This window comes from Molothrus ater, chromosome 6, assembly GCF_012460135.2.
Source record: "Molothrus ater isolate BHLD 08-10-18 breed brown headed cowbird chromosome 6, BPBGC_Mater_1.1, whole genome shotgun sequence".
Classification (NCBI taxonomy): Eukaryota; Metazoa; Chordata; class Aves; order Passeriformes; family Icteridae; genus Molothrus; species Molothrus ater.
In genome coordinates this window covers 54,471,040-54,492,962 of record NC_050483.2, presented here as the reverse complement: position 1 = coordinate 54,492,962, position 21,923 = coordinate 54,471,040, and the positions used below count along the sequence as shown (strand labels likewise).

Genomic DNA, 21,923 nt, shown 5'->3' with positions numbered 1-21,923 from the left:
GCGGGTTAAAAAGCACTCACTAAACGCTCCTCTCACCGACCTGCCGCGGTGCTTAACAGACCCGAATGTGTGTTTGTCCCCCGGGTTTCCTTCGGAGGCGGACCGGGCACAGAGCAGGGGTGCGGCAGGTCCCTGGCCTGCCCGCAGGGACGCGCTGGAGTCCCCGGGGAGCGACAGGGCGGGGGACGCGCGTCCGGAGCCGCGGGCGCTTCCCCGGGGCGGCGGCTGCTCCGCCCGCGGTGTCACCGGTGCGGGCAGGGAGGTGTCACCGGTGCGGGCAGGGAGATGTCACCGGGGCGGGCAGGGAGGTGTCACCGGTGCGGGCAGGGAGATGTCACCTGTACAAGCAGGAAGATGTCACCGGTGCGGGCAGGGAGATGTCACCTGTGCGGACAGGGAGATGTCACCGAGGCGGGCAGGGAGGTGTCACCGGTGCAAGCGGGGAGATGTCACCTCTACAAGCAGGGAGGTGTCACCTGTGCGGGCAGGGAGCAGCCCCGGCGGAGCAGCCTCTCCACAGCAGCCTCTCCCCGAGCAGCCTCTCCCCGAGCAGCCCCGCCGCCGCCCGCAGGTCGCCAGGGGCGGGCCGAGGTGTGCGGGGCGGGCGGCGGGGCCGGCACCGCCCGGGGACAGCCGAGCCCTCCCTCGGTGCCTCCCTGCCCACGGAGGCTCAGCGCATCCCCCGCGCCCGCTGTCTGTCTGTCCGCCCTCGCTCCGCTTCCACCGGCGCCTCTCCGTGCTCGCCCCCGGGCCTCGCTCGCAGCCGCATCCCCCGGGTTACAGCCGCTCTGCCCGCCCGGAAGAGGCTGGGGTTCAAACAGTGGTGTGAAAAAAAAAATTTCGCTCTTTTTTTCCTCCCCCAGCTTCTTGCTGCGGCCTGGCAGGCTAAGGAAGCACGTTTTGATAGTGGGGCTCCTGTTTGCCTTTCATTTGAGACTAGCTAAAATTCCCACATAGCTGGAAAGTTCCAGGATACAGATTTTTTAAGAGTGACAATCAGTCCACCCATTAACAGAACTTCAGGATTAAACAGTAGGAACAGACCAACAACAACCTTCTTCCTCCCCGTCTTCTTTTGCCCCCCGAGGTATTTGGGTGTCTCTGCCGAGGCTGAGGCTTGATCCCCTCCCGACAGGTAAAGCCAGAAGCTGTGGGTCCAGTGCTGCACACAGTTCACCCCACGGCCTGGTGACCATCCCATCCCATCCCAACCCATCCCATCCCATCCCATCCCATCCCATCCCATCCCATCCCATCCCATCCCATCCCATCCCATCCCATCCCATCCCATCCCGTCCCACCCACTTGGTGAGGAACAGGGTGAGGGCTGGAGGCTGTGTGCCCCCGGCTGGCTGCTCCCAGGCCCGGGGGTCAGAGGGAATGACACCAAGAAAACTCCTCAGCTCGCTGTCCTCAGGCTGGGTTAGACATCTGGGTAGTCCCAAGGAACAGAGGACAGTTGTAAAAGCAAGGAAAGAGGTTTTCTGGAGCAAGGCTCGAAGTAAAAAGCTTTTTCTAGGCACTACAGTTCATACGTTTTCCAGCCCAGACAGACACATGCACTCCTCCCACGCATCTGACTCTCATTCCAGGCTCTAGTGCTTTATCCGAGGGCAAGAGGCTGGATTTGGGAGCCATGCCCAGACGCAGAGCCAAAGAAACTTTATTGGCAACTGTCTGAAAGTTTTTTTTAATTTGTTTTCTTTCTGCTCCGGAGCGGTTCCTGCCATCCCGCGGCTGCTCTCAGGATGTCGGACCGGCTCGGCGGGGCTGACTCAGCCCGGAGCGCCCGACCCCGGCCGGGGCCGCGGGGACCTCAGGGCTTCCAGCCCTCCCTTCAGTGTTCGAGGGAAATCAACATTTTTTTGCAGTGACTGAGATTGTTTTGCTCGGCTTCACGCTTTCACCTTTGTCTTCTCGAAGGAAAGGCCACCAAGAGGCGGCACACAGGCTGAGGTGATGCTCTCCTCCGCCCGGCGGGGAAGGGCTGCGTGGCTCTGCAAACCCTGCCTGGGTTCAAGGTGTGTGTGCAGCACAGCGAGGAGCTGTGGCAGAGCCGGGCATCTGCAGAAGCTGCCACAGGCTTCTGACACCAGAATGTGGGAACAGAGGGAAGCTCCAGCTCCTTCTTCCCAAGGTAACGTCAGAAACTCTGTGAAGGGCTGGCCAGGTAACGCTGCTGTTTGTGTCTCCCCAGCACACCTCACAACCCACCTGGGAAAACCCAGCTGCCAGCCCTGCATCCCTGCAGGGAACAATTGGCTGCAGCATCTGCTGGGTGTAAGCACTGCTGCCTTCTGCTCTCAGGCAAATGCTGCTGAAAACACGCACAAACGTAAGAAAAACCTGCACTGGTGTGGTTTGGGAAGGTTTTCACTTCAAAAGGGGTCAGTGTGAAGTAGAGATGTCCTGCAAAAGGGATTTCACCTGCCCTGGTCTGAGTTCAGTCCTCTGGACTCAGCTGAGTGTGTGACAGCTGCTGCTGGATCACCAGCTCCTGTTTAAATCACACTGGGTTAAGTTAGAAGCATCAACACAGTTGGATTAAGAATTTTCCCCTCTGAAGTATAGTGGAATAAAATTCCTGTTATCTGCTTGGGGGAAAAAAAGAATTTTACAATTTTGTCAGACCAGGCCTTGTGCATAATTACTGCACTGAATAAGTATTTTCTTTTTGAACTATCACCGTGGGGGTTTAGTTTATTCTTTTTGGTTATTTTTGTTTTTAATAATTCAGTCCTTATTTAAAAGGTAAAGAGGTCAAAAGCTTCAGACATGGACTATAAGCTTATATTTAGACACACACGTATGCATCTACCAGCGCAGAATATCATTACTCAAAAATTCACCAATGCAAACAACTGAATTGACTGAACACTGATCTTTAATTATTATTACTGCTCCTCTCAGCATTTCCTACTGGAAAATCATTAGTTTACTACACATACTCTAGAATTATTATATTTTTATCCTTTTTAAAAATACCAATCTGCAGTGAAAAATTTCAACATAATAACTGAAAAGTGTTTACTTTCAGGTCAAATCAGCACTATGCTGCTGTATTACAAACTTGTGCTTGCTTATGGAAGACCTGGATTATTGAATTGGGTGGCTCCCTTGTAAATGACAAGGATTGGTTTTTTATGGATTGTTTTTTCCTTAATTAATTTTTTCTTTTGGAAAAAAATATAAGCAAGAGATACCTTTGTATGCAGAATTTTCAGATTTGTCTGAGTTTACTTAATTGAAGTTTTAAACAACATTAACTTGCTATTTAAAGGACTGAAATATTTAATTTGTATTAAATACTTGGATGTCTTTTCTTGTAAAAAACAATACATTTAGCTGAACTGACGTAAAATGTCACTTAGAAAATAGAAGCAAACATGTTTTCAGAAGCAAATAAATAATTTTGAATGACTCAGAATGGCATTTCAATAAATGAGCTGCCTTTTCAGTTAGTGATTGGTTTTCTTTTCATCCTCAGTACCCCGAGTTTAGAATGTAGGACGTCACCAATTTTTTTCAGAATAATACAGAATGCTCATCCTTTTGAAAATCCACTGCAGTGGTCAGGTCTAAATACTGATCTAATTGACTATCTGTGGCTTACATTTGAAGATGGGCTTGATTTTTCCACTGAAGTCGCTCCTGGAGGCACAGAGGGTTTGCCATACCTTCTGCCCTCTTTGCTTTGCTGCAGGTATGGATGGTTGGAAAGGTTGGTAAATCCATCCTCTTCTTCCTGATTCACACGTGAGAAGAGCAGATCTTTGGGGCAAACCTTTCCCCTCCCCAGTGCAGGGTTTGGATTCCTGTTTTCCCTGTGGAATATTGCCCTGTGTGCTATCCCAGTGTGCTGGGAGCTGCTGGCAGGAAGGAGCCACCTGCAGCTCCGAGCAGTGCCTGGGCTGAGAGACGAACCAGGATTTTTCCAACAGCAGATGGCAGCTCTCCCTTGTCTCTCTTTTGTGCACACAACACATCTGTCAGTGCTCCTGAGCAGGGGAAGTGATTAATCCCCTCCACACTCCACTCTATAAAGGTATTGGAGCACCTTCTTTGCGTGCTGTCCACAGACAATCCATCCCACAGGACCCCTTCACTGATGGGCTGTCAGTGCAGAAGTGATAAAGAAAGTGACATCCAGTGTGGAAGGTGTACTTTTCATCCTTCTCTTCTTGTCTCAGGTGTGAAAGACATGGGAGCTGTAGTCCACCTCTGAAAAATGCAAGATGTGCAAGAGGCATCAGTGCCCTGTGTTCAGTGGCTGCCTTTATGTGGGTGTTTGCCCACCATTGTGGCTCCAAAGCAAAGCTCACATTTGCTTTGACAGTTACTCTGTTCTCAGAGTGATTTTGGGGAGCACAAAATGGGGAAAGGCAGTGAAACCCTGTTCCACCCTGGCACTTTATGGAAACATCACCTTCCAAATCCAGTGGGCAGCACCACTTCAGGATCTCCCAGCAATTCACATAGCACATGTGCTGAAAGAAGACTCTCAAACTAGTCTTGTGTGACTCTCAGAGCTCCCACGAGATCCCAAAGTGGGTTTTGTGCCTATATGAAAAGGGCCAAGTGCCACAGGCACCTTCCTTTGGCCAGCATTTGCCTGTCTTCCACTCTGCCCAGTGACACTGCTGGCTTGAAATCCTTTCCTCTCTTCAGCTGCTTTCCCTTCTGTTGTCAGTTCCACTTGCTGAACCCCTCAATTATTTTATCAGATCTTTTTTTTACTATCCATTTGCCAACTGTTCTCTCTTCTGCCTTCAGTCTCCAGAAAACCCAGAGAGCTGAGGCTTGGGCCCCTGATGGAAGTGCTGGTGCTTTTTATTCACTGAGCAGGACATGAGAGGGACAAAGGTTTCCTGGGTAGCAGGATAATTTGCTGGTAGAAGCAGGAGATTGCTAACGTTATGACTGTATGAGAGCACTGGCCAGCAACAGATTTCAGAGAATAAAGGTGATCCTCCTGAAGTGCCATTACACTGCACTGAGAGCACAGCAGACACTCACCTGCTCTGAGAGCACAACACAGCTCACATGGACTCTGTCACCATGCTGGAGGACCTGGGGAAGTGACAGTGCTTTGATGTGGCTCCAGGGTGCTATTCTTGGATCCCACAGAAGATCCCTTCAAGGCCACACTGTAAGGTGCCTTTTGCACCTCCTCCCCTCATCAGCTGGAACCAGCCCCCTGTACCCACACTCCTGTTCCCAACACAGTGAGTGCTGCTTTTCTATACAGGTTGCTTGGCAGGGGCCAAAGCTTCTGAAGGAATTACAGCTCTGGGCTCAGATCAGATCACTGCAGGGCAGTGATAAATATCACCAGACTGCCCAGGAGTGCTGGCACACCTCTAAAAGCAATTCCACAGGGGCTGTGAGCTGCAGGAGAAAATAACTCACCCAGCACCTACGTGAAAATACCAATAGTGATCACATCTGCCTGCCCAGCCCTGATCCAGACATTGCCATGTTTGTGTAAAACAAATGGTGAGATGGCTCCTTCCCTCCTTCAGGGGGCTGGCAGATATCCAAGGTGCCAGACTGGCTTCTAGAGGCTCTGGAGGCACCTCATTGGAGAGGTGACATGCCCTGACAACAGTGTCTTCCTCCAGAGCCACCAGGCTGTTGCACACACATCCCACAGGAAGGCCTGTGGCAGGAGCCAGAGGTGGAAGCAGTTCAGCACCTTCCATGGCTGATGTGCAAGGCCAGTACTTATTGCACCAAATTATTTATTATTGTGCACGTAACAATGGCCATCTAAGTATCTTGCTTCCTATGATCAACTCAGCCAAGAAAAGGATCTTAAAGAAGACAATTACACATTTCTTTTTGCTCTGAAACCTCCAGCTCCAGCTTCTCTTAATGCTGTGTTCCTTTCCTACTTCAATTTCTCTTGGTTTGAGTGTAGTCAAAGCAGAAAAACGGGGAGCGTGCATTCTCCTTTGGTACCTTCTCCTGTGGTCCCTTTTCTGGACACAGGTGAAAGTGGGCCCTACACTCCCTGAACCTGCTACCCAAGCCACATCTTCAAGAAGGGGGTTGTTTAAATGTAAGACATTAACCATGGGGTGTGGTACCACACTTGGGTTGTATTTGATGATTCACACCCATCTACCTGTACCTGCTCCTCTATTAAAATTTCCCACTAAGCTGCTGTTCTGCTCCGCTTTTCTGCTGATCTTTCAAAATCATCACATTTATATATGAAGTCTCTGCTGCCCACAGAGGTTTTTCAGGTACATAGACATTAATTTGCTGGGAGCATGCTTGGCAATTTTTGCCAGTCCCCTGCATGCCCTGTAAGCCGAGCCGTGATCGCTGCGGTCTGCAGCTCACTAATCCTCTGTTTTAATGCCTGATTAGGTCCCAAATCCATCATTGTTAGAGAGATGTGGGTGTGGGGAGGGCAGGAGGATTTCATCCTCTCAGCTGAGAGTTAAGCTGCTGGAGGTTCACCAGCCTGGTGCTGTACCAGTGTATTAATTAGCTTGCCTGGAAATTTCGTTGGTGCTGCTCAGTGAGGTTGTGGGAAGGTCACACAATCCATTAGAAGTGCTGTGCTTCAACCTGAAGTCATTACATTTGACACTTAGCAAATCCCTAGGAAAAAAAAGAACCAAATAAAGCATTAGCATAAAAATATTTTAAAAACTCAAGTTCCCACTTCAAGCAGCACGTGAAAGAACACAAAATCATGATAATCAGCATCTTCGTAGCTCCTTCATTACAAGGATCTTGCTTCTTCATTCTGCAAGTGAGCTCTGCAGGGGCTCTAAGCTTGGTGCACTGGTGGTCATCACTGCACTTTGCATGGGGGAAAGCTCACCACTCTGCCTTGCACGGGGGAAACACCATCAAAGATGGTTTAAGTCATCTGCCCCTAAAAGGAGACACCAAGTCCCTGACGGACGTCTCCATGTCCCAAACACTGTGAAATTAAATTGTCAGTAAAGGTGTCATTTTTTTGCTTAAAATGTAGCACTGCAGTATGAATGAAAAATGCATGCCATCCTCCCATGCTGAGAGGAGTGGCCAATACCCCAGAGGGCTGTTCAGCCCTTCAGAAAGACCTCAACAGGTTGGAGAAATGGGCAGAGAAGAACCTGCTGAAATTCAACAAATGCAATGCAGGTCCTGCACCTGGGAGGAACAACCCCAGGCACAGCATAGGCTGGGACAGACCTGTGGAAAGCAGCTCTGTGGAGAGGGACCTGTGGCCAAGAAGAGCAGTGGGATCCTGGGGTGCCTTAAGAAGAGCATTGGCAGAAGGTCAGGAGGTGATCCTGCCCCTCTCCTCAGCCCTGGTGGAGTGCTGTGTCCAATTCTGGGCTCCTCAGGACAAGACATGGAGTTCCTGGAGCAGGTCCAGCAGAGGGTGACAAAGATGCTGAAGGGTCTGGAGCATCTCTCATTAGGAAAGGCTGAGGGAGCTGGGCCTGTCCAGCCTTGAGAGGAGACAGCTGGGAGGGGACCTCATCAATGTCTGTCAGTATCTGAGGAGAGGGTGGCAAGAGGATGGACCAGGCTCTGCTTGGTTGTGCCAAGCTATGGTGTCGTATTTGCTTGGCCCCCAGAAGTGGGAAGGAATGATGCATCTGACTCCATGTTCCCAGAAGGCTAATTTACTATTTTATGATACTACATTATATTAAAGAATACTAAACTAACTATACTAAAGAATACAGAAAGGATACTTACAGAAGGCTAAAAAGATAATAATGAAAACTCCTGACTCTTTCCAGAGCCCTGACACAGCTTGACCCTGATTGACCATTGAGTCAAAACAATTCACAGAAATCCAATGAAACAACCACCTGTAGGTAAACAATGTCCAAACACATTCCACATGTGCACAACACAGGAGAAGCAAATGAGATAAGAATTTGTTTTGCTTTTTCTCTGAGGCTTCTCAGCTTCCCAAGAGAAAATCCTGGGTGAAAGGATTTTTCAGAAAATATGACTGTGACACTACATAGGAACAAGAGGCAACAGGCAAAACTGAGGCATGGGAGATTCCACCCAAACATGAGGAAAAACTTCTTTATTGTGCATGGCCATGCATTGGAACAGATGCCCAGAGAAGGTGTGGAGTCTCTCTCAATGGAGATATTTCAAGCACCATCTGGATGCAATCCTGTGCCATGTGCTCTGGGATGGTCTTGCCTGAGCAGGGAGGTTGGACCAAAATACCCAGTGTGGTCTCTTCCAATCTTACCCATTTTGCGATTCTGTGATCCTTGCAAGAAAAAAACCCTGTGGAATTAAATAGCAAAAAGACAGAATTTGTTTGAATTTTGCATATGTGTGTAAGACAGTCACCTGCCTTTCTTACCAGAGAGTGCCACCTCTCCAGTAAAGCAGTATGGCTGCAGTACAGACAGCAGGCAAGGGCTCAGCTGTCACATAAAACAGGTGACAATTTCTGAATCTGAAATAAACTGCCTCCTGTACTTCCAAACCCCTGCTCTGCCTTCTTCTGCCCCTGGGAGGTGGGAATGTGCAATCTCTGACAGAGCTGGGTGAGCTAGAATGGGTGTCCCAGGGCTAGGACAGGTGACAGATGGCAGCTGGTGGAGCTGCAGTAAGTCCATCACGTTGGAATGCAGGTGAGCCCAAAGCAGCCGGGCAGGCTGCCACAGAACCATAAAATCACAAAATATCCTGAGGTAAAAGGGAACCACAAGGATCATCGAGTCCAGCTCCTGTCCTGGGCACAGGACAACCCCAGGAATGAAATCCTGTGTGCCTGGGAATGTTGGAAGGGTCTGTGGGAACAAATCCTTCTGTCCCACCTTTGCTACAAACGTTCTTCATGTCACCTTGTCTATCCCTTCCCCTCACAGCTGTGGTACACTGTGTGTACCACACCACAATTGTTTTAGAGCCGTGCCTGCCTCGTATGAACTGCATTAAACACTTACTCAAGCCCCTCCTTGAGCCATGATGCTTCCAGATGCTCTTTGCACCATGTAGTTCATAAGAAGTCAGGCTTTAGCCTTGTTTTGTCTGTATTGCATGTGGTAAAACGAAATACAACCAACACAAGGTAGCTGTTTTTGCAAAGAGAAAATCGTTTAAAACAGTTTAAAGCTCCCAGGCGGCTGCTCCCAGCTCCGTGTCGGTAACACCAGCAACACAGGGCTGGACAATTCACAGCAAAATCAAAGGAGGGCAGAGGAGGGAACACAGCCAGCCCCTCCTGCGCTGAGGACGCTATCACAGCTCCAGCTGGAAGAGGGCAGCACGTGTTTTATTTAATGTTTTGTATTACTCCGTGCTGAGGCCACATTTGCTCTGAGAGCAAAACAAATCAGCAGCAAAAGCAGGGAACCTCTTCTGCAGCACCTGTGCCTGGCCTGGAAATTCAAAGTTTGGGTCTAGATCCAAACTGTCCCCAGGTGCCTACAGACTTGCATTTTAAGATTTAGATTTTGGTCATTTCTATTTATGCTAAAAAAACCTCACCAAAGAGAAAAGGCTTAGCATGCATCTATTAGCAGCTGGCCTCAGCTTCTTATGCTATTGTAAATGAGGTCAGCAGGACTCTGCAGAATACTATCATAAGGTTGCAATTAGCAATGAGACTTATGCCACACACATTTTACATTAGAGGAAACAGTTGCAATAAAAGGCTGTTCAACTCAAACATCAAAGCACACGGTTCGTGTCAATTAATAATACAGCAAAATATAAACTTGAGATGCACAGACACACCAATAGTTCATTTTTTAAAAGAAAAAGCATTTGTTGAGAAGTTCAATCACACTTTATATTAATTTTCCATTTTTGAATATTGTATAAAAGTGCATACATTTATTATTAGCTTGAGTACAGACATGATTTACAAGGGCATGAATGTGTCAGGGAAAATCAGAAGTTATATATGGGTAGGAACATGTCAAGAAAAGGCAATTTGTTAAATAAAATGTTTTTTCAAAGTAAATCTAGTGAACCATTAAATTTTATCAAATACTTAACCATAAACTAGCCTGTCAGTCTATTCACCAGTTGCTCTTTTCCTACAAGCCATTTAGATGTGCTGTTTAGGAGTGGAACCTTGCAGAATAAGGTGACTAGAACACTTCAGATTTTTGAGTTTATTGCTAACACCTGGATGTTGTTCTCCCTACAGACAGTGAGATCAGTTCACTAGCTATAAGTGGAAAAAAGATTGGGTCCTCTCTTTTGAAATAATGTCACCAAGGTTTCCATATTTAAATAAATTTATATGGAAGAGATGGCTTGCAAAAATACTGAGAACACAGAGAAGACTGAGCTGAATGTATTGTGATAAGGTTAGTATTTTAGATCTTTGCCTTGTTTAATTTTTAATGTATTCATTTTGCATTTCTATACAGCATCTTTCAACACAGAAGAGCTGGGCTAAATTTAGTTCCAGTTAATGGGAGCTCCTTACTGAGCAAGTAAGGGTTGTGAATTCATTTGACAAGACCTGCATGAAGGGCTGTGGCAGCACAAAGCAACTTCCAGAGAGCCCCAAGGAGAGGCTTGGAAGTGAGTGACATTAGATGAGAAATGCAGGCAGTCTGGATCAGCATACCCCAAACAGCTCTGCTGCAGGGGGCCCTCCCAGCCACAGCCAGCTTCAGGCTGCTCTTTTCCAGGCTGGAGCCTCATGGAGGACAGCAGTGCAGTTTTCCTCAGCCCTCAGTTGAGACTGATGGTGGATTTTGTGTGTGTGTTACAGCATCCTGTTTTCCATCCTACCCCAGTGGGCTGAATTATGGCACGAAAATCTCATTGCAGGATTGCTGAGTATTGGAAGGGACAATATGCTGTGGGAAGAGAAAAGCAGCAAAGTAAAGCCTGTAACATAGGAAAAAGCATCCCAGGTGGTTCCACAGACTGAAAACAATCCTCAGACATGATTCTGTGAGGGAAATGTTGGTAGTGCAAGGGAAATGCCAGTGGTGCAAGGGAAATGCCAGTGGTGCAAGGGAAATCCCAGCTTAACCATGGAGCCCTGGTGGTGGGAGCTCTTGGATCCTCTTGTCTTGTGAGCCACACACCAAAATCTGCTGCTCTTAGGTGACAAGCATCCAAAGAGCTGGATCCAGCAGCCATCCCTCCATCCTGCTGATACCCTGAACAAGGCTTGCTCACTGCTGGGCAGACTGGTTGGCTCAGCTGGAGCGTGTGTATCAGTTTTGCCCTCCCACTGGGGATTTTGCTAACCCAGCAGAGCATGAGCTGCCCTTCTGCAGAGGATCTGTGCTCCATCTGCTCAGCAGCAGCATGTGGCTGCTGGGGATCACCCCTGGTGCAGAGTGTGTGATCTGCTGCCCGGGTTTCACCCAGCTCTGCACAGGGACAGAGCTCAGCCATGCCCTGTGTCCCTCGGTGTCAGCCCACCCTCAGGGTGGGCTGCAAGAGGCTCTTTCCCCTCTCTCCCACTGGCATGAGGGTTAAGACATGATTACCCATCACTTGTCCCTCTTCTCAAACTCTTGTCCATGAGATGGCTGTGCAACCATGGGCATAAATAGATGCTTTGCACCTCACTCCTCAGACAGCCACACCAGCAGTCTGCCGTTAGGAGTACTCTGTGTAAAGCAGTTGTCTCTTTCCTGGTTTTGCTGTTGTTTTTACCCTTTTATTTTACTACATCTCAAAAAAATCTGCAGACTCTTAGCTAGTTTGGCTTCATTTACTGCAAGGATTTCGACATTCAGTAAACCAGACCAAATTACTGATTTAAATGTCTGGTGTATACCATGGATAGTCTTGAATCAATTACAACCCTCAGAAATTATGTCTGTACAAAAGTGAAGCCTGGTTCTAGCACTATACCCCTTTATCTCTCTATGCTTTTCCCAGGAACTTTCCAGGAAGTTTCCAAGAAGAGACTTTCTCAATAAGACACAGAACCCATGATTTTACAACTCTGCTTTGTAGAGATCAGTCCTGAAGCCCCTGACACTCTAAAAAACAAGACTAAGCAAGAGTCTTGAGAATACTGTGTCTGTTCTGTGGCTACAGAGCTCTTCCTCATGTGTTTCAGTAAAACCCTTCCTTCATTTGCTCAGATTTTCTACCAGCATAATCACAAGTCTGGAATGGTTAAAATCAGGAAAAATATTTGCAAAGTCCTGCCTAAAATATTCTTCCCTTCTCTTAGGCAGCAATTTACTGTAATACAACATATGAAATAATTGCATTATATGATAAATTCACATCAAACATTAGTTGTTCCAGTTGATCCAACAGTTTTCCCCAATTAATCTTTCTGTAATATAAAAATTAATTAAGTAATTTTATAGATTTGTAAAGTGAGCTTCTGAATTAATTAATCCAGATTTTTATATTTCCAAGGTGGATTTATAGTGCTAAAGAGTAGGGGTGCGTGTGTGTGTCAGTTTAAATATTCAGACTAAATTATTCACAGTGTATATATAAAGTTGCAAAATATTAATCTTAAAGAAAACACCTTAGAAGAACATTTAATGATAATTTTCTTATTATTTGAGCAGTTTTGAAAGGCATTTTTCATGAGTACAGGGCGTCAAGTAAGAAATATTATGGTGTTTTGCCTTGGGGGTATTGTGTTCTTATCTTCCAACTTGAGAGAGGCCTGGGGTGAAATGTCCAAGCTGTTCTGGCTGTCACAGCCACAGAATTCCACTCTGAAGTGTGTTAATATTCCCTCTGAGCTGCTCCTCCAAAACCCTCCCATTACAAGTTTTCTTCAAATAACAGAAACAGCTTGAGGAGCCCTCAAGCTGCAGGGCCATGCAATGCTCCTTTGGACAAGCTGCAGAAGAGGACAGGAGCAGAGGAACAATGAGAGGCAGCTGATGTGCTTGGACTGGGGAGATTCCGAATTCTGCGTCCCGAATTCCGCAGATTTGCTTTAATCGGTCCTGAGCTCTGAGCTATTGTAAATCCTGCTGTAAGCAGCGTGAGGGGTGTTTAGTAAGGCTAAGACAAGGAAGACTTGTTTGCCTGGGCTCTCTCCACAGTCAAGGGAGAGGAAAAGGCTTTTCCAGGAGGACAGCTGGGGCTGTGGGTGCACTGAATTGATCTCAGGAACAGATGCTGAAAGAACAATGTTTCTTCCACCAGTATGTCTGCTCCCTCCAGCTTGCTCTCACACTCACTAGGCTCTCCCAGCAGCCAGACCAGCTTTCTAACACTGAAGAAAAAGATTCCCTGTTTTTCTGCTGGGTTAGTCTGCTGCCAGGCTGGTGGCTGAGCTGGCCATGGGGTGACCTGGCCTTCTCTAGGCAGGGCTCCCCTCTCAGGGTGATGGGCAGTGCTTTGGGTCACTGAGCATCTGCACAGAACTCTGACCTACAGGGCATCACCATAACTCTGCATTACCTCTAGCTAGCAATATCTTCATTCACCATAATTCTGCATTACATGTATGTACCTCTAGCTAGCAATATCTTTATTCACCATAATTCTGCATTACATGTATGTACCTCTACCCATCAATATCTTTATATATTTATCAATGTGTATATATGTTTAAATTCTAACCATATAGACACACATCCCCCTCTATTTTCCTAAGAAGAGGTTGCATAAATGCATAAAAAACTACATTGAGGAGCAGTTTGTTTAAAAACTGTTGCTATGGCTGCAGCGGCTTTTGTGTACAGTTACTTGAAATATGGGCTTGTGCAGGATGAAGTGACAGATTTGTATCTTTGTGTGGTCAGACTGCCACAGGCTCAGCTCTGCTTGCTGGTTATAAGCAGGGGCAGCATCCCTCTGATGTCCTGGGTGAGCAAGGCTGGAGCTCAGCACTCGGCTCTCTTCAGGCAGCTGTGACTCAAACAACGGCTCTGGAGCTGTTTGTTTGCTTGAGAAAGGAGGTGGATGTGTGTCACTTCCTTGCCTGGACACATGAGTGTCATTTTCCTTTCTCTTTTTGTTTTTTTTCTCTGTTTTGTTGGGGTTTTTTTGTGTTTTGTTTTGTTTTTTTTTCTTTTAATGAGACAGCAAATCCTGCTGCAACACAAACTGCATCAGAAGGCTGAGGCTTCTGAGCATGAAAAGACTGAAGGGACTGAATTTTTTAACAGGTCTTCATCTGAAATCCTAAAAATCCCAAGAAGCATCTGAAATGTCAAGGCACTTAAAATTGTTGTCCTTGGATTACACAAGGGTAAAGCAGTCAGAGAGCTTATCAAATCATGAAACTTAACTTGTGAAATGTAGGAGCAGAGTGTGGGGCTGAAGGAACTGCAGCTTCAGAAGTGAGTTCTAGGAAGAGCAAGTGAGTGCTTGGCAGACCTGGAAGGAATATTGTCCATCTCTATGGACAGTTCAGCCTGAGCCATTCTGTGATTCTGTCCCTCAGCTTCCCCAGGAATCAACGGGCAAATGCTGTGTGCAGCAAACAGACCCCAGTCCTGTGAGGCTCTCTCTGGTATTTCACAATCAGTTCTGCCAAAAATGTCTGCCAAAAGTAAATTTGCAATTGTTTCCATCGCTGTGCCTTTATAATGGGATCATTAATTATCCTCCATGTTGCTTATGAAACAGTTGTAGTGATTTTCAGATTTGGCCTTTCCATGCTGACATCTGTGCTCCAGAGGTACATCCACCATCCTCTGCAGCCTCTGAGCTCCACCTGGGCACAGGCTTGCCCAGGTGAGCTCTCTGGAGCTGCACACCCTCCCCCAGCAATCACAGTAGACCAGGGCCTGAAGGTTTTGCTCCAGGAATTTCAGAGGTGAAACATGACCAAACTTCTAATTTAAGAGACAGGGATAGAGAGATCAGGATCATACTTGGCTGGTTTGGCTAGAAAGTACCTTTCTATCTACAGGAAGGATACTGTCTGCCATCACAGCCTTTATAACCTGAAATGCTGATTACATTTATGTGGGAGAGAGCCTGTGCCCATGGCTGTGCCAGCATTGCCATACCTGTTATCCACCATCAGGTGGAAATACTAAAGAGAAGTAAAGAAAATGCGTCAATCATTATCTGGGAGGAAGTGTAGCAGAAACAGAACAACTCCCAAGGGATCTTGGTACACTGTGAGGTAAACACAGCACATCCTTAAATAGATTTTATGAGTCTGTAGTCTGAGCTAAAAGATCATTCTCTGTGAGCAAACAGGACAAGGCCTGGATCTGAGCACTGCATCTGGCCATCCTCTTCATTAGGCTGCTGATGGGCACCCTGGCATTCTTGTCTGCCCATGTTTAAACTTCCAGGGCCAGCATTTCTCCCTAGACCCTTGGTCTAAGCCACCAAAGAGATGTCCTCAAAGAGATTGTCTCTCCCAGCTTCCACCTGAGAGGTGTTCAAGGTGCATTTTGTCAGGAAGAGAGCAAGTGAAAATGTTAATATTAAGGTAATGCCTTCAAAGTCAGGAATCCTGTAGTATAAACCTTGTTCCTGTTCACCTGCTCGTGCAGATGATTTTCAGATGTAGTACATGAATAGTCCCAGAAAGGGGTTAAAAATCAGGCTGGAAGTCACTTAGACTGTCCCAAACCTTTGTCAGGGACTGGTGCTGGCTGCCCCCTGTCTTCAATGCTGTGAATATTCCCCATGGAAGAGTGCACACAGCTCCTTCCTCAGTATGATACTGTCACATATTTTGAAAGAAAGGAGTGGGTTTTATTCCTAAGAAAAAGGCCCTGAGGGGGCTGAGGCCCCTCTCTTGTCAGGGTGCAGAATATGGATCCCAAATGGATAAAGGCCCAGGCTAACAGCTCCATAAGGTGCTTCATTACTGCAGGTGGGTGAAGTTTATACAGCTATTTCTGCTCTTCCCCAGCAACCTGGTGATCCTGGGCTGCACAGAGAGGACCTGCTCCTTGTCTGAGGAGCCCAAGCACCCAGCACTGATGGTGGATTTCTCTGTGAGCTGTGGGGTTACACTGCTGTGATAATGACACACTTCCATCAGCTCCTGAGCTCGTGGTGCTGCAGGGATGCTGACAGGGCTGGCTGGATGCAGCCAACACAAACCACAGGTCTACAGCCCAAACCAAAGTGTGCTGTGCAAACTCAGTGGGAAATGACACAATTTACACACAAAGCACTGCTTGAGCACATGGAGGAGTTTTTGGGCACTGACTGAGCAAACACACCACTGCTGGCTCATCTCTGTGCTGGTGTTCACAGGGGTCCCAGGATGAGGGAAGAGTCAAGAATGTTGACTCCATGTTTCAGAAGGCTGATTTATTATTTTATGTTATATATTATATTAAAACTATACTAAATGAACAGAAGAAAGGATTTCATCAGAAGGATAGCTAAGAATAGAAAAAGAATGAATAACAAAGGCTTGTGACTGACCGAGACAGTCTGGACAGCTGGACTGTGATTGGCCATTAATTAGAAACAACCACATGAGACCAATCACAGATGCACCTGTTGCATTCCACAGCAGCAGATAACCATTGTTTACATTTTGTTCCTGAGGCCTCTCAGCTTCTCAGGAGAAAGAATCGTAAGGAAAGGATTTTTCATAAAAGATGGCTGTGACTCATCTCTATGGCCCATCAGATCCTCTGTTGGTTACTGAAATGTTAAAAGCCCATTGGAACAGCTGAGGCTCCTCAATATTGCCTTTGTTGCCCTGAAGCCAGGGTAGGCAGGAGAGGATCACAGAGCACTTGCCCTGTGTGTGTTTGTGTCTCACATGCCTGAGAAACACACACCATGCTCTATGTTTATGGTTTATGTTGCCCTATTGTACCACTCACAGTGACATTACATTATTCCAAGCAGGCAGTATTTTGCAAAAATCAACAACCATGTTAATTAATAATGGCTAAAACCTTCACAGACTTTTTTTTTTTCCAGAGATATCAAAGTACTTGGCAAGCATAGGAATAATTCATGCTCCCATATCCTTGTATTAACTTATTGGAAATATTTATGTAGAAGAAAGAATAGGAACATTTGCTTATTTCCTACCAATGGCAACAGCAAAGATGAGTGAAACTTGTGTGGCTTCTCTTCAGAAAAGGTCTGGCACTCCTGGCTTGACTGGATGCAATGCTGGCAATCCATTTTATTCTCTTCTTTGCTCTAACTTCTGTGAGACAAGGCTCCTCCTGGGTCTGTATTTCTGGGCATTTGATACTCTGCTGGATTAGATTCACTAAATTAAGGGAGGTGGCTCAAGATCCCTATCTACACGTTTGGCAGTGTGCTGGAGCAATCAAAAGGAAGAACTGTAGCAGTGTAGAGAGAAGTCTGTGTATAAAGGCAGAATTAATGAAACTGCTCCAGAATGTTCTACTAGTGTGTGACACTGTCTCCTTTCCTCTTACCCACCTGTGTAACAGATTCTTTAATTTCACCACTCTGGCATCACAACAGGAGTTCTTAGAGATTGGAATGTCAATGAAACAAGCAGGCTATGATGTATAAGTGACACATTTGTGAAGGTGAAATATTGGCCACTTCTGCTGAATCCCAAAATCATCATTCAGTAGATCCTGAAATCTGGGCCAGATAGAATTGTTTCTTGTGCACATTTCAGATAAAATGAGTGGGCACAACACACAAAACTACCAACACAGAAGAAAACTGAAAGGATTAATAGATGAGAAATCACAGAAACATTGAAAAATTCAGGTTGGAAGGGACCCCTAGCTGTCATCTAGTTCAGGTCTTTCCTCAAAGCAGGGCCAACTATTTGGGTTTCTGTGGATCTTGTCTAGGTTTTCACTGTCTTCCAGGATGGAGATTTCCCATCCTCTGCCTTGCCCAGTGCTTGTCAGTCCTCCTGGCAATTCTCTTTATAGGTGAGCTTCTCACTCTCCTGCTTTTGTCCATTGTGCTTTGTCCTATTGCTGTGCACCTCCAGGAAAAGCCTGACTGCATCTTCCAATACCCTGCCACAAGGAGCTGAAGAGAGCTGGAAAATCACCCTCAGCTTTTGCTTTTTAAGGCTGAACAAGACCAGTCCCCTGTACATCATGTTCTCCAGATTCCCACCTATCCTCCCTGCTGAACCTCCTAATTTTTAGGCCTTTTTGAACCAAGGATAAACAAGCCCAGCTGGGCAGTGACCCACTGTCCAAACTGTGCCCTACTGGAGAGAAGAACAACTGCACTGAGGTTACTGGGGCATTGTCAGAGCTCTCTGGGCTCCAAAACATTCCTCCAGAACCAGCAATTTCTAAAATACAGCAGCCTCTGGATCCAAAGTGCTCATGAGTGTGGCTGCCAAAGGAGTTCTAAATTTCTGCTCATTGCAGCTATTGCTACAGGAACATTGCTGGCAAAACATTTTCTCCTGGAGTCTTTCTGGAGCACCTGCTTCACTCTCCATGTGTGCAGGCATCAGCCAGGACAGATGCTCAGGGAAAGAAAGAGCTGAAACCCCAAAGCTCACAGAGCTGACGCCCTTTATCAGAAAAGAGGCCACCCAAGTTCTTGTTTTAAGCGAGGAGGCAGGAAAAAGTCTTTGAAGAAGAAGCAGCTTCCTTAAAGTGTTTAAGGAAACTCTTTCCAGAGAGAATATTAAAAATGCATGGGTGGAGTGAGAGAGAAAGAATTCTTATTTATGTATAAAGTTACACATGGAGACAATGTCCAAAATTACTGAAAAAAAAGAGTCTATGTGTCTCTGTTTTCCTGCAGCATGTGTTTAGTATTATGGCTAGTCCATTATAGGAGCCAAAGTTAACATCTTCCAAAGCATAAGGGTTTTTTGGGTTTCTTAAAGCTCAGTTAAATTCTAGCACTTCAAACCTACTTAAACATGGCAAAATAAAAATCTCTGGAAAGTCTTTATTTAGTTTTCTGTAGTTGAAACAATTATGCAATTGGATAAGCAACCAAGTCAGTTCAAATTTGTGAAGTTCTGCATTACAGGGCAGGATGAATTACATTTGATCCAGGAGGAAAAAAACAATATAAGAAATGTAGTGGAGTTTTTCCCATTAAGAAAGGACAGACACACAGGTCTACTCTAAAGGGGTTTTGATGTAGCTTGAGGAAACAAACCTAGAGGCTTCATGGGATGATGCATCATGCACATCTCACAGCTCAGAGCTGCCACAGGACAGCTGGTGGCTGCAGAGGGGGGCTTTGGAGGCTGTGCACAGCTCTGGCACCCCAGTGCACAACATTCCAGTCACTGGAGGTGCTCTCTCTGGGCTTATGTGCCCACAGTGCACATAAAACTGTGCTGGAGTGAGCAGGCTCTGGAGGCAGCAAAGGGGAGACAGGAGAAATTTGTGCCTCCCCATCCTTTGTCTTTTCAAGCAGCTCGTCCATCAGATCAGCAAGATGGTGAGGCACATATGTGCTTCCCAAATGGCTTAAGCCACTTGTCTTTACAAAAACCTCTTTCTGTTTGCTGGATAAGAGCTTTCACTTTTAGGGAGATCTCTTCAAACCAAGCTGTTGGGAGCTGGGAGGGTGGGTGTTTTGTCAGAGACTGTCTGTGGAGCTGCTGGTAGGAACAGCATAAAAAGGAAGGTTGTGGAACTGTTGTTTTTTAAGGAGCGCTTCTTATGTAGGAAAGGGCCATGAAGCTAAAAGGGATGAAACTTCCCAAAAAATCAGTCCTCCCACATGCTCTCCCTGCTGATGGCCCCAGCCCTGAGCTGGCTGGCAGGGGCAGCTCCTGGCTGTGGTGCTGTGCTGCCAGGAGCTGCCCCTGAGACACACTGGGAGCAGCAGGGCACGGGCAGGCTCATCTCCTGCTGCTTCTGCCAGCACAAGATTTTCTGCCATGGTCTTCAGTTCAGGACTAACAGATTGGGATTCTTTTTTTCAGGTATTAATTCCCTAAGAAGACATAAAACTGCTATGTACTGTTGTCACTGGGTGTATCTTTAACAATTTTCTTGTCTTAGGGACAAAGACAAGGGTCAGGTCAGTGCAGCCCATCATAGTGCCGGGAGAAGGGGACCACTGAAAGCAAGACCTGTGACCCCTTCCAGAAATCAGCTCTGGCAGGACAAGAAAAGCACAAAGCTGGTGGAGTTTCTCACCTCATTCCTCCCTCATCCAAGGACAGTTAATTCCATATGGTTTAAAGCAGGGAAATTTAACAAGAAGCAAAAAAGCCCCTTAATTAAAACCTGAGGGATTCAGCAGACTCAGTGCCACCCAATGTCAGCCAGAGCTCCCATCCATCCATCCATCCATCCATCCATCCATCCATCCATCCATCCATCCATCCATCCATCCATCCATCATCCATCCATCCATCCTCAATTTCCTGCAATTTGTTTAATCTCACCAAATCAGTGAGTAACAATCACCTTCTCAAGGAGCACAGAGAGATAGCCATAATTCCACAGCACAGCAATTGGAAACAAAATTTTACTGAGGACTCCTTGGGTAAACAGCAACCCAAGCACAGAGAAGATGAATTCTGGTGGTTTCTTACATGAGCAGAGCAGTTCAGTTTTTTAATCCAGCAGAAGGAGGGAAACACTGAATTGTTAACTTGATTGATACTGGCATTGTCCAGGCTGCCAAGTATTTAGCAGCTGATAGCTAATTTGTACAGCTTCTTTTATCTGACTGATCCAATATATTTTCCAGAGTTTAAGGGGAAAACATGGCCAGATCCAATTTCTATATTTTCAGAGAACTGACAGAAGAGACAAGCCCAATTAAACACAGGCACATCTTTCTTCTTCACCTAAGGCCAGGAGAACACAAATCACAGGAAAAACTGTTATAAACAAAAATCTGCCAATTTTTTTTTTGTGAGAAAAAGGTTACAAAAACTAGTCAGAGCAGTGTTGCTGCTAAAGCACTACCTGTTTGTTATGTTCTTTTTGTATCAGTAAAGGCCCTGCCTAGGGCTCAGTTAATGGCTCTTCTCCCCAGACAGTGAGGGGAAGGGAGGAGATGTGGGAGGAGGGGGCATCAGAAGATGCAAAATAACTTCAGGAGCAGCATGCCATGGGAAGTGCCAAATTCACCGGAAAAAAACCCAAAAACAATGAGCCAATGCAGAATTAAGAAATTAGAGTGATGCCTGGACGTGAGCAACAGAATGCTGAGCCTGCAGAGATGCTGAAAACCATTGTTGCCCCTCGCCCTGAGCAGAGAAATCATCTTAAACCAAGACCAGGAGGTGGAAAGATGCATAAAGCTGAGATGGGGGCTACACCCAAAGCTCCCCTGAGGGTTGGACCCCAGCTCTGTCCCTGGTGGACAAAGCTTCACATTCCTCCTTCTCTGAGTCACCCTGGGAGGGACGACAGACACTGCAGACCCGTTAAGCTTCCCAATCTTGAGCTGATCACTTTTAATATGGCATTAAAAGGACAAAAAGTTTCCTGCCCTGTGTTGATTTCACAAACCATGAATTTTCAATGCTCTTAGGGCTGGATGGATCAGGCAATCTCCATCCAGTGAGCCAAGGAAAAGAGAGGAGAACAAGTTTTCCTACAGATCATCCCTGCAATGGCACAGATTTCTGTGACAGAGCCACCTCACTGGAGTGTTTGCTTGGTTCCCAGCTTTGGCCCCTGAGTATTACTTGTTCACTTCCTTGCCATTACAATCTCTCCATCTCACTCTCTAAATGAAACTTAGAAAGGAAATATTTCTGACAGCCTGCCTGCTCTGCAGGGGAGTTTAGGTTGGAACAATATGATTTGCTTTCTCTCTTTGGTGGTTATAATATTATTAACCCTGCTCTTACCTGGCCACCATTCTCCAGTGTTGCTCAAACTTTGCAGTGGGACCTTGGATACACTTAGGTGAAGTTCTCTTAGGAGGATAAAAGCAGAAGTTTTGTAATTGTCACTGTTTCTCCAGCCCAGCTGCAAATCCCCCCATTCCCCATGCAGGAAGAGACAACCTCAGATTTAAAAGCCTTGCAAGATGTTGTAGATTTGATTAAGTAGGATAAATAGACACAAAGATGAAATTTGCAGAGACCTTCCTGAGAGGCTGCTCAGTGGATGGGAACAAGAACCTCCTCACTAATT

At 46.4% G+C, this 21,923-nt stretch overlaps 1 protein-coding gene across 1 annotated transcript in view; it reads left to right on the top strand.

Moving 5' to 3' along the window:
- The first annotated feature begins 446 nt into the window (after positions 1-446).
- The window catches only part of LOC118687354 (protein AHNAK2-like), a 131,734-nt gene continuing 110,257 nt past the window's right edge, over positions 447-21,923 (top strand). The window contains 1 exon segment of the mRNA XM_054515227.1: positions 447-825. Within this exon segment, the coding sequence (XP_054371202.1) occupies positions 447-825 (379 nt within the window).